Genomic DNA, 13,937 nt, shown 5'->3' with positions numbered 1-13,937 from the left:
GTCGGCAATTTCATTGCAATCCATTGATGTGTATTGTTGTGTATTTGCGATTCGATTTGACGCTGTGGAAGGGGAAACAGCCGACGCGGTAAGGCATGAGCAGAATCATACTGGAATTAGAAGGTTGGTAGAAGCTATTCTTGATGTCGATTAATGTTGATTTATAATTTATATTGGTTTTGCTTCGGGCACCAAAAGAATAGACCAATTTTTATTTATATGCTGAAGCATTAAAATTAAATCTATTAAACATGATTTCTTATGACTTGGCATTCACAGACTTAGTTGGGTGAAGATTTTTGAAAAATGTACGGTATCTGATTATCAATATTATAGTTTTCATAGCATTCTAGTTGATTGTGATCGTTGAAGGGTTGAAGTGAGTTAGCTCAAGTGAATTTTAGTACAAGTATTTTGTGGTTATGATGGGCTCTTCTTTATTTTCTATCGATGTTTTACTCCAGTAGAGAAAATTGAAAATGTTAGTTTTATATTTTAAAAGCTTTGAAGGTACGGTAACATGATTTGATAAGCCCAGTATTAAATTAATCTATGTTTTTCATTGTATCGCTTGTATCAATGTTACATGCACTGTTTGCAATATTCATCACTATTCTCTCAAGAATTAGTTTGTTTTGAATTCCATGATCTGAAAATTCAAATTTAAATGCCATTTGGATGACGTTCACATTCCATTTGTTTTTTTTACAATAGATTGTTACATTGGAGAGTCAAGCAATTTAATCCATTTGGAAGTAAAAGGAAATCACAGTGCAAATTGATCAGTGGATAGTCACTTTGATTCAGTTGCTCTATTCATTTCGACTTGATACTATCATTTTTAATTTGAGTTGATCAGAGATATGCATTGTATATAATATTTATATTTTAGTTTGACTAATCTCTTATCACAGTATCGCTTTCATTCATAAACATGATAATCCCAAATAAGTTGATTACCTTAAGGATGTAGCTTATCTTACGTTGAACAATACAAAGAATTTTCATTAAATTACCGTAGGTACTATTATGATGATCATTGGAATTTCTGCTTGTGGTTGGGAAAAAGTCATATTGAGAGCCTTGAAATTCGTACCTATTAGAAAAAGTTGCATTATCACTAGTTTTTTTTCTATTTGTTTCAAATACCTTTTACTTTTATTTTCTAAAATCTTCACTTTAATTTTATTTAATACTCATTCCATTATCAAGACTAGTGTTTTTGAATTAATCAGTAAATTATAAAAAGTAATCAAACAAGAAGAAACAAAAAAAGCTATGAAAAGAAATTTTGAATCTTCATTTTTCACAAAATAAGGATGAGGTGAAGAAGTCGGACACGTCATAATCTACAAACTTCATTAAAGAACATCAATATCTGAAACTAAGAGTTATCAAATTGTGATACTACGTGTGACTCGTATTCAGATGACACACTTAAAATTGATAAATTCTGTGAGCATACAACGAAAGCCTGATTTTTATCAGCGTAGTTAAATCAAGACAATTATAATAATCTGTAGAGTATTGAAAAGTGAAAATCTAGATTCAGAACATGTCAAAACAATATACAAAATTGATTGTTTCGAGCGCAAGAGTGTAAATACGATGCAATGTAGAAAGCAGTACTAATACCTACTGTTTACTATGGTGAAGGGTGTCAGCCGCGTCGGCTGCTTCCCCTCCCACAGCGTCAAATTGAATCACAAATACATAATGATACACATCAATAGATTTGCAATGGAATTGCCGACATTAACTATTTGGTTCATTTTTCTTTAAAATCATCTGCTTCAAAGTTAATCGAAGAAAACAAAAAATCAAATTGAAAAACCCCTAAATTTTTTCATATTTATTATTTTATCGAGGAAACTGTTTGTTTTATTGAGAAAATGAATACAACTAATATTGTAGTCAATAATATAACGAATCGAATGACATATGGTAGATTTTTTTCCGATCAATGGTTACAGAGATAATTGATTTCCTGTTTACTGTTTACTATGGCGAAGAGAGTCAGCCGCGTTGTACTGCGTCGGCTGTTTCCCCTTCCACGGCGTCAAATCAAATCGCAAATACGTAACAATATACATCAATGGATTTGCAATGGAAGTGACTACATTAATTATTTGGCTCATTTTTCTTTTAAATCACTTGCTTCGAAGTTAATCGGAGAAATCAAAAAAATCAAATCGCAACCCCCCTAAATTTTTACATATATATCAGTTTATCAAGAAAACTGTTAGTTTTATTGGGAAAATGAATGTAACTGATATTGTAGTCCATTATGTAACAAATCGAATGACATATAATAGAACTCTTTCCAATCAATGGTTGGGATCAAATACTAAATTGCTGCCCATTTTAAACTAACTCTGCTCATACACATGACAAAACAAGATTCTCCAAAAGATTAGCTTCAAGATTTACCTTTAAGGGAATACTAGTTCAAAGTTTGAATAAATCTCTCTATAGATATGGTAGCCTAGCTATCTAAAACGTATAATATCATATTGAAGATTACAATTTTAATCAACAACTCTGATTGATAACATGAAACAAACACAAGATGATTTGATAGCCACAGTAAAAACATATTTGAGCTATACTTTCTTGTAGGAACCCTTTAGAGAAGCTTTTTTCACTTAAATTATGCAGTTCTAAATTTGTTAATCATGATACAAATTATATATTCCATGCATGTTTCTATTTAAATACCATATTTGACAATCCACATATCCTACAAAATTACAAAAATCCTACAATTTACAATTAGTTATTGGATCACAACTTGATTTGTCATTCATTAACCTAATTCATTGGAATTAGGTTATGACGCCTTCAATGTTTACGTTTTGCCTCACCCGTATGGCAAAATCGCGTCCACACGTACATTCAATGCTCGCCCGAGGCGCCTTTGAGCACGCCAAAATACCGACAGGGTTCCGGTTCGCCCACATGCCTCAGCGAACAGTGTCCACACGTGTGAATGCAAGCCCATACACTTAAACGGTGTACACACGTACGTTTGCCTCGGGTGAGCATGCGTGTATGGGCTTGCATTCACACGTGTGGACACTGTTCGCTGAGGCATGTGGGCGAACCGGAACCCTGTCGGTATTTTGGCGTGCTCAAAGGCGCCTTGGGCGAGCATTGAATGTACATGTGGACGCAATTTTGCCATACGGGTGAGGCAAAACGTAAACATACGTATGTAAACGTACCTTATAATTGATAATTTGGCACATATAAAAATTACGACTGGTGAGTCTATTATCTATACTAATTTGAGAATTTCCATAGCTTTGCTCACAGTAAATATTTCTTTTAATTCCAGCTTGGCAAGTATTTTCATTAAATACAATAATAATTTAGATACAGTCCTCTCACTCTACAAAACATTTTTGGTCCTCCGGGCTGGATTATCATTGAATCAGTGAATTTATTGAATTTGAAACTTGCTTTTCCATTTATTATTTGTATTTAGATGTTGGAATCTCTATTTCGATACACAAGTTTTTTTGTAATTGTTGGTACACGCTCAAAACAGGTTCAGGCTCAAGGTCGAATTGAATGACCTCATTATCTTCTTATCTCTGTCAAGCGTTCAACTTTATCAATCGATTAAACAAATAAATCAGCAAATAAACGATGAATATTATTGTAGTTATTGTTTTATAGCTTTGTACTTGAATGAGTCTGCTTTTCACTCAACTGATTGGAAGTAAAGAAACATTGAATTGGATGTTCTTTTATTGTTCCTGTTTCGCCTTTCGTTTTTTGTCGTTGTGTATTTTTGTCATTTTGTATAGTATTTGTTTTTTATGTCATTTCGTTGGTTAATATGACAGACAAGGTAGAAAAGATGTTGAAAGTCTTGCAAGCAAGAAAACAACATTTATTCTTACAAATTCAGCGTTTGTATGACTTATCAAAAGGCATTGAGGATAAAAAGGTTGCCGATCAATTCATAATCTTAGGAGAGAATCTTCCAAAGACATTGGAGGAATTCGAAAGTTGCATCTTAAGAATTCAAGATTTGGAAATTGAGTTGAAAGAGGATTATGTTCCTGAATTCACAGATGCTCATCTCGATTTAGTGGCTTTCATTAAACAGGCATTGAAAAAATTAAATCAATCAGCTGAAACTGAAGTTGTATTAAATCCCACTGTTTCAGCAGTTACTCAATCGAATCCTGATCTTAATTTGCTGCGTATAGAATTGCTGACTTTCGATGGGAACCAATTGAAATGGGCCAGTTTCTATGAGTTGTTCAAGGTTTTAGTCCATGATAATGAGTCTTTGACCAATCAACAGCGGATACAGTATTTGAAGAGCTCGATTCCAAACTGGCCTAAGTCCATTTTTGTGGAAATCGAGATATCAGCTGATTATTGAACCCTATACATAGATCTTCATTCCTAGCATACTAACTACTCCAAACTATCCTTAGTCACTGCAAAATAAATATCACAATATCACGTTTTTTTCCAAAGTGTATCTAAGTCCATTGCTTCTCCTTTTCATTCCAACCTTAGTCCTTTGCGCATGCGCAGAGCATCTTTTTCTGTTGGTCTGTCTACAGATTGAAGCCTAACTACCATTTTTACTTCGAGATCAGTGCGTTTTCAAGGGAAGAGAACAGTCAAAGTCAAGAATACATACACTGGGGATTACCAAGAACATCAAGTGATCAAGAAAATTTATTCAAAAAAATTAGCAAAATATATTCAACTCAGCAAATACAGCACTTGAAGAAACTTATCATATTAGTGACATGAAGAAGGTCCGAGTCCAAGTTTCTTTCCAAAATGTCACCAAGTCCATGGAAAAAAAGCAAGAAAATTAACCTATTACACAGAAATTACTTCAAAATATGCAAAATTATTGTATGGAATTCAAAATACACACTTTATACATTGGATTATAAACATTTTCCAACATTTAAGTGATGACTATCAAAAAATCGATTTCCTGAGAAAAACACTTTTGTGACTTTGGCCCGTTTGGAATAGAGCTCTTCATTTATTCTCACGATTAAGTGGTGAAGCGGCTAATCTTATTCAGCATGTATCGCCCATTGGGGCCAATTACCAAAATATATGGACGTCATTGGTTACTCATTATCAGGACACGAGATCTCAGACCAAAGCTTATTTGAAACAGATTTTGAATTCGAGGCTCTTAAAGTCAAAAGTAGGTGTGGTCTGACTGCAATTCTTGATCAATTTTGTGCGCCAATCTCGGCTTTGAAACGTTTGCGGGGAGTCAATCTTACAGATATTATTTTCTTGTATCACACATCGAAGCTGTTAGATCCTGTAACAAGGCGTGCATTTGAGGCGGCAGTAAGAGATAAAGATGTTCCATCTTATGATGACTTGGTCTCTTTTATACAAAAACAGGTTAAATCTTTGCTGTTTGATGATAATAAATTGTTGAATTTGTCAAGTAATTCCGTTGTAAAAAAGACTCAGTCTGCTTCCAAAAATTTCAAAACTCACTCTCATTCGAGTTCAAAGGTGTTTGTCACTCATTCACCCAGCCATGAATTGTCAACTGATCTCAATAAAGCTGAGAGAGGTGTGAGCTGTCTGTGTTGTTCAAAAAAGGGTCATAAATTTGTTGATTGCATTTTATTCCTGAAACAGACCCCTAGAGAAAGATATGCTTTTGTGAAGGAAATTTCGTATTGCTTTCGTTGTCTGGAGGATACTCATTCGAGTAGAGCTTGTAAGAGTAATAAAACGTGTTCTTTATGCAACCAGATGCACCACACATTGTTACATTTCGGGTTGAATGAGTCTAAAAGTAGTGTAGAGTCTGTGAGTGTTGAGAAAAATCTTTCTGTCACCTGTTATTCTGCTACTAATGGTAGTAATAGCATTGTCGTTTTGTCTACTGCTAGGGTGTTAGTGAAAAGTTCATCTGGTGGATTACATGAACTTCGTGTTTTGTTGGATAGCAGTTCTCAATCGCATTTTATTACATCCAGTGCTTGTAAAAAATTGAATCTTCCAATTAGTAAATTGAATACTGTTGTTCACGGTTTTGGAGGAAAGGAGACGGTTGTACGTGGACATACATGCTTCTCATTTCAATCTAGAATTGACTCAGATATTTGTTTCTCCATAGAGTCTCTCATGGTAGAGAGTATTGTTGAACGGTTGCCCTCTTGTGAAATGGATAGGTCTAAATTGTCTCATTTGAGTGGATTACAATTGGCTGATGAACAATTCTATTCACCGAATAGGCTACAATTGATGTGATTATTGGTGCTGAATTGTTACCTCATTTGCTGAAGTCTGAACGTGTGGTGGGAAAGGTGAATGAGATTACAGCTATAGACAGTCTTTTGGGTTATATCCTCATGGGAAGAGCTCCGGTTTTGTCGTCGTCGTGTGATACGAGCAGTCATGTTGTGTGCAATCTTTCATTGGATAAAATGGTTCAAAAATTTTGGGAATTGGAAGAGTGCCCTGCCTCAACATGGCTGCTAAAACCTCAAGAAGTCGATTGTGAGAATAACTACGTTTCATCTGTTTGTCGTACTGAATCGGGGAGGTTTATTGTTTCATTGTCATGGTTGAAACCCCCTGATAATTTGGGTGACTTGTATGATTCTGCCAAACGACGTTTTTTGAATTTGGAAAGACGTTTGGAGTTGGATTCTACATCGCGTGTTGCCTATCACGAAATATTGAAAGACTATTTGAAACAGGAACACATGTCATTGATAACCAATCAGTCTGATAAGAGTGGTTATCACATACCACATCATGCAATTGTTAAAGCAAGCAGCTCCACAACGCCAATTCATATTGTGTTTGATGCTAGTGCTAAGACCACCACATCGCTATCATTAAATGAAATATTGCATGTTGGATCGAAATTGCAAACGGATATTTTTGTTGTGTTACTCAATTTTCGATTATTTCAAATGGCGTTGATAGCTGACATATGTCAGATGTATCGTCAAATCGTGATGGAAGAATCATGTCAAAGATACCAGCATATTCTATGGAGATTTTCTATCGAGGATCCAATTGAAATTTATGAGTTGAATTGTGTCGTGTTTGGAGTGTCTTCATCGCCGTATTTGGCCTTACGTACAGTACACCGCTTGGTAGAAGAAGAAGGTGATAATTTCCCTGCTGCATCCACACGCATACCGAGTGATATGTTTGTCAATGATCTTGTCACTTCAGCACCTTCTTTATCAGATGCTAATGATATTTATAGTCAGACCAAGGAGCTATTCAAGCGAGGTGGCTTCAAATTAACAAAGTGGGCATCCAATTTGGCTGAATTGATGGAATATATGCACGAGATTGACACATCAATTGTAGCTAAAAATTTTGATTTTGAAAATTCGTTATCAATTCTAGGTTTGAGGTGGCAACCAGTTGTCAATTCGTTTCACTTTGTTGTCAATCATACTGGAGAGATAGCGACCAAACGTAAGATAATCTCAGCAGTTGCTCGAATTTACGATCCAATGGGGTTTCTTGCTCCTCTCATGTTACTATTGAAGTGTCTGATCAAACAATTGTGGCAATGCGGAGTTGTTTGGGATCGGACACCACCGTTATCAGTCACGAAACACTGGGAAGTATGTCAAAATGAGTTTGATTTATTATCAACTATCTCTATTCCTCATCATCTCGGAGTGTATTTGAATACAAGAATTAGTTTAGTTGGATTTTGTGACACATCAGAACAAGCACTTGGAGCTGTCATTTATCTTGAGAGTCAATATGATGATGGATCGCCACCAACTATCACTTTGCTGTGTGGAAAATCCAAAGTCGCTCCAAATAAATCAGTTTCCATTCCGCGACTGGAATTATGTGCTGCGCTATTATTGGCGGAGTTGTTGCATACTACCCATAACATCATTAGTGAAAGGTGTTGTGTGTCTCATGTGATAGCCTTATCAGACTCAACGGTGGCTCTCTATTGGATTCAGGCCCCACCGTCACGCTGTACCACTTTTGTTTTGAATCGTGTATCGAAAATTCAAGATTGTAACGTGCAACAGTGGAAGCACGTTAGTGGCTCAGAGAATCCGTCAAATTGTTTGTCACATGGTTTAACACCAGCCGAGCTTGTGAGTCATAAATTGTGGTGGAACAGCCCTACTTGGTTGGAAAAAGAGGAAAATAGTTGGCCAGTGAAAGTGGACTTTGTTGAAGTTGAAAATCCACCGGAAGCTAAAACTAATGTTCTCACAACCCTTCACACAGATGCGACTTGTGATAATGTGATATATTCATTGATTCAATGCTGTTCAAGCTACCAACGTTTGTTACGTGTAGTAATTGTGATTTTGAAATTTGTTCGTGTATTACCAAAACAGGGTGAGTCTGATTTGAATGTAGCTGAAATGTATCTATGTAGACTAGTACAGAAAATCCATTTTACTAATGAATTGTCTCAATTGAAAACAGGAAAGTGTTGTTCAGTTCGTATGCAGCGTTAGTCTCCATTCCTAGAGAATGAAGTAATTTGCGTCAGCGGTCGATTGTCAACAGCTAATCTAGGTTTTGATAATTGTCATCCAATCATCTTGCCGAAAAAGGACAATTTTGTCACGTTATTGGTGAATAATTTTCATGTGAAGAATTGTCACGCTGGGCCCCGTCTGCTGTTATCCTTAATCAGGCAAAAATTTTGGATTCTGTCTGGTCATCTTGTTGTTCATAAATGTGTTTACCTTTGTAATAAATGTTTTTTGTGTAAACCAAAGATTTCACCCCCTAAAATGGGTAATTTACCGGCTAGTAGAGTAACGCAATTGAAACCTTTCGAGCATTGTGGAGTTGACTACGCTGGACCAATACGAGTTACTATGGCTAAACGACGTAATCCCGTCATTTTGAAGGCCTATATATGTCTGTTCGTATGCATGTCTACAAAAGCAGTACATATTGAACTCGTCTCTGATTTGTCTACTCCAGCATTCTTGGCTGCTTTTCAACGTTTTCTGTCTCGACGTGGGCCTTGTAGAGTAATCTGCGTAGATTGTGGAACCAATTTTGTTGGCGCTCACGAGCAACTAGTTCAGCTTTCGAAATTTGTTAACTCTTCTACATTCCAAACCAGTCTTATAGGTGATTTGTCCGATTATAGAATCGACTGGAAATTTATTCCACCAGGAGCGCCCCATTTTGGTGGCATCTGGGAAGCGAACATAAAGGCAACAAAATCACATCTATTTTCATTTGATTGGTACTCAATTGTTAACGTACGAAGAGATGAATACCGTTTTAGTTCAGGTCGAAGCTGTACTGAACTCGAGACCACTGTGCTCTATGAGTGAAGATCCCGGTGAGCCACTTGCATTAACACCAGCACATTTTCTCAAACTTACCCCATTGAAAGCTTTTCCAATGGGAGATGTTGTTGATTCTCCTGTCAATCGTCTTACTCGCTTTCAGCTGGTGAATCAACTAGTGCAATCCTTTGGGCGCAGGTGGCGAGTAGAATATCTTCATGAGCTTCAGGAACGAGGAAAATGGTGGAAATCATCTACTCCACTTGAAGTAGGCACTGTTGTAATTGTGGATCAGCCGAACCTCCCTCCACTGCAGTGGCCACTAGGTATCGTGGAACAAGTTTTTCCAGGGACGGACGGCCAAGTGAGAGTGGCTCTGGTGCATTAAATGGGTGACGACCAGTCACTAAACTTTTCCCACTACCCACTCAATAGTGGAGGGTGTAGTCGTGAATCTTGGTTTTTTTTTGTGTTCTTGGTTGTGGTTGCATGTTTGGATTTTTGTATTATATAATCGTCATTTTTGTCTTTGCCCTAGCTGAAAAATATCTTTTCAGGTGGGGGGGGGGAATGTTGTGGCCATTCTTGAATTGAGCGCGTTGATGTAGCACTGTTCCGTGTGGTGCTGCCTCCTGGCGGTGGATTGTCGAAAACTGTCGTCAGCCCAGGCTTTCTTGTCAGTCGGGAGAAAAACAGACTGAGTCGAGAGTGTGCAAAGCCAGACCGTACCGGCTCACTTTATTTGTTATTTGTTATTTGTCTGGCCGGACATTATATGTCAATAATTGATTGAAGTGTTTAATGAATGTCGTGAATATTTGGGAGAAGCAAGGAGCAGTGAAATTAATATTGCCAAGCAGCTTGTAATCATCGCCAGGCCACAGTATCAGAGTATCAGAAAGGTATTTCCTTTCCCAAAGGTATTTATCCTTCTCATTTCTATATTCCATCCTGTATTTCGATTCCAATACCTTATAATTGATAATTTGGCACATATAAAAATTACGACTGGTGAGTCTATTATCTATACTAATTTGAGAATTTCCATAGCTTTGCTCACAGTAAATATTTCTTTTAATTCCAGCTTGGCAAGTATTTTCATTAAATACAATAATAATTTAGATACAGTCCTCTCACTCTACAAAACAATAGAAGTAGTGGTCCAGATGGTATACCCACTATTTCTTCAAAGAATTGAAGAAAGAACTAATTTTGCCATTATTGTAAATATTTTATTTGTCAATTAGAAGCAATGAATTTCCTCTCATCTGGAAAGAAGCTAAAATCACTCCTATTTATAAATCAAGCAAAGAAAATGAGATTAGTAATTTTAGGCCTGTAGTCATCAGTGGAGCTAAAGTCTTTGAAAATATTATATAGAAGTTGATAAAATATACTAAATATTATTATCAGTTTCAAATATTGTATCAGTTTCAAACAACATTCAGTTTCAAGATTATTGGTTTTTTGAAAAGGTTTAGTGTTTGAAAGATGTGGTTGAGAAGTTGAATGCAAAATTCCCAAAGGAGTATTCATCATTCAAAGTAGGAGTGCCTTCCAGTTTGTTGAGTGAGGTGTATGATTCTGACTTTTGGCCAAGTGACATTCTGGTGTCCAAGTTCTCCAATAGAGGAAAGAAACAACCTGAAGCAGGTGATTTAAACTCCATTCGCCCAAAGCAAATGGAGGTGAATTAGATCACCTGGATGCTCAGAGTGAGGATAATTATTCCCGATCCAATTTTAAAATATTTGTAAATGTGCAATGCTTAAGATCAAAAATTAATTTGGTTTCTCTCTTTGTTGGAAAGTCATATCCAGATGTTTTGTGTATAAGTGAGCATCATCTTCTTGGCCAGGAGATTGAATTCTACAATACTATTGAACATTTGAAATTTGGAGCAGGGTACTTTCGCTCAAATCACAAGAATGGAGGAACTGCAGTCTACCTAAGAGAGGATTTATTGTCTAGTCCTGTTGACGTGAGTATGTTTTGTAGGGAACTCGACATTGAACTATCTGGAGTAAAACTCGAAAAATACAATGTAATTGTCATCGCAGTTTATCGTTCCCCAAATGGTAATGTTGAGCATTTTTCCACTTCCATGGACAATTGTTTGACAAGCCTGAACAAGTTGAACATGCCTATAGTTCTTGGCAGAGATGTAAATATCCACTTGAATGAAGAAAACAGCATATATCACACATTCAGGATTCTGCTGCAAAGTCATGGATTGTACATCACAAGTCATGCTCCAACTAGAGGTGACAACTGCTTGGATACCATGGCAACCTCTCTTGACTCCTGGAACTATGAGGTGGACATCCAGGATCCTATGATTGCTGATCATGACGCTGTCATAAAGAACATGTGGCTGAAGTTGGTGAGTGAAACTTCAGATTCTGTACCTTGGCACTCCAATTACTTTAAATCTTCTAGAAAAATTGACCCTGAGAGGATTCCACAACTAAAAGCAGCCTTGGCCAACTTGGACTGGACCGAAATTCTGTCTGACCCAATGGATGACCCAGAAGAGCTCTTCAACTCCTTTTTTAAAGAATTCTCTAACGTGTTTGACAGAATCTTTTCTGCAAAAATGACAAGAATCAAAAAGAGCCATCTGGCCCAGAAAATAAATTCATGTAGGCAAAAAAGTAATGCCTGGTATACGCCTGGGTTACTTCAGCTACAGAGTTTTATCTTGGCTCTGGATTGCAGAAGGAAATCTTGTCTCGATGAGGAAGAGAAGAAGAACATCCATAATCAATACATTAAGGCAAAGAGGATTTACAGGCAGGAGGTGGACCTTGCAAAATGGGAGGCTAACATTAGCTCAATCAATCAGGCCAATAACAAATGTAAGGCTGCTTGGGACCTAGTAAAAAGTATTTCAGGACCAAGTAAGCAAAGTTTGAAGCCCAGAGTCAAAGCAAGCCCTGATGAATTCAATAATTTCCTGATACGGGAGGTGGAAAAAATTGTCAGTGCCCTACCAGAAACAGACAGATCACAGGTGGCTGCTGGCAGACTCTTTCAGCAACCCAGAGATGGTACTTTAGAAATGGAGGAATGGGACCCAGTAACACCAGAAGACATTATTCAAATGGTGAGTCACTTCAGAAATAAAAAGACTCAAGATATCTACGGTATGTCAATTGACCTGTTGAAATCTATTATTGATGTCATTGCCCATCCTCTTAGTGTAGTGTTGAATGCATGCCTTAGCAAAGGATATATCCCCACAGCCCTAAAACTGGCTAGAACAGTGCCTATCTTCAAGAAGGGTGACCCTACAGCCCTGAGTAAGGCATTTGAGTGTGTCCTGCATGATATTCTGCTGGAGAAACTTGAAGTGTATGGAGTTGTAGGTCGGGTCCTTGCCACCCTGGAATCCTACCTAACAGACAGAAGGCAGATCCTTTCGCTGGAGGAAGTTAACTCAGGTCCTCTACAGGTTAATCATGGGGTGCCACAAGGATCAGTGATTGGACCCCTCCTTTTTCTGATTATGATCAATGACCTTGGTTTGCTGGGAAGGCATCCTACTTTTTGCTGACGACACCACAATCTTTGCCAGAGGGAGAACACCATTGTTGGCGCAGAAGGCAGCTGCAGATATTTTTGGACTAGCAAAACAGTGGTTCAACAATAATAAACTGAGTCTAAATGAAGACAAGACACAAGAGACTACCTGTAGTCTCAGTACAAACTAGCTCATCAATTGCACTGAGGTCAAGCTACTAGGATTTACACTGGATTCAAGACTCACCTGGGGTAGCCATACCAACAAACTTTGTCTGAAGCTATCCAGGGTAATATTTCTACTCAGACGTCTAAAGCCTCTTATTTCAAGGAAGCATCTTGTTGAAGTCTACTTTGCCTTGTTACACAGCCATATTATCTATGGACTGCAGATGTGGGGACATGCGCCCGGATGTAATGATGTGCTTCTTCAACAGAAAAAGGCATTAAGAATTTTGGACTCAGCTGGATACCTTGATCACTGTCGGCCGATCTTCATCAGACTGGGTATCTATACGGTGTTCAACCAGTATATTCTGCTCTCCTTGCTACACATAAAAAGTCATTATCACTCAATGACAAGAAGAGCTGATAAGCATTTGTATAATACCAGAGGGAAAGCAAAAATTGATGTACCCTTCTGCAGATTGAACAAGAAAAGAGACTGTTTCCCTGTACTGGCACAGAAGATTTTCAATGCGCTGCCAGACATGGTGAGGGATCTGGATGACAGAAGTTTTGGTGGAAGGATTAGAGCCTGGCTGCATGGGATGCCATTCTACTCTGTGGCTCAATACTTTGAGGCCGACAAGTCTTTAATTTGATTCAAGTGACTTAGAATCTGACCGACCATCTCGATCTATTTTTAAGCTTTAAAAACGTTAATGTTTGACAAGTTTTGTATAAATTTTACAATCAATGATGACCAAATTAGGTCTGAATATAAAATGATGCTGTCCATCCAGGAAGCTGGTCAATGACAAAGGACAGAAGTAAGTAAGTAAGTATGAAGTATGAGCAATTAAAGTCTTGTATAACAGTTTAATTTTTTTTTAATTGAATATCACTGTTACTAGTGCTAGGACTAATGATCAGTTTATTTCTATCCCAAATTAATACTTCAAGTCATTTTACAAG

At 37.3% G+C, this 13,937-nt stretch overlaps 1 protein-coding gene across 1 annotated transcript; it reads left to right on the top strand.

Annotated features, from left to right (window-relative positions):
* The first annotated feature begins 11,418 nt into the window (after positions 1 to 11,418).
* Positions 11,419 to 12,834, top strand: LOC120351628. The gene has a single exon (XM_039429508.1). The coding sequence runs from the start codon at positions 11,419 to 11,421 to the stop codon at positions 12,832 to 12,834; it is 1,416 nt and encodes a 471-aa protein (XP_039285442.1).
* Positions 12,835 to 13,937: the final 1,103 nt, after the last annotated feature.

The sequence above is a fragment of the Nilaparvata lugens genome, chromosome 5 (genome assembly GCF_014356525.2).
Source record: "Nilaparvata lugens isolate BPH chromosome 5, ASM1435652v1, whole genome shotgun sequence".
In the NCBI taxonomy this organism is placed as follows: domain Eukaryota; kingdom Metazoa; phylum Arthropoda; class Insecta; order Hemiptera; family Delphacidae; genus Nilaparvata; species Nilaparvata lugens.
Note: the sequence above shows the minus strand (reverse complement) of the source record. Positions and strands in the feature narration are given on the sequence as shown.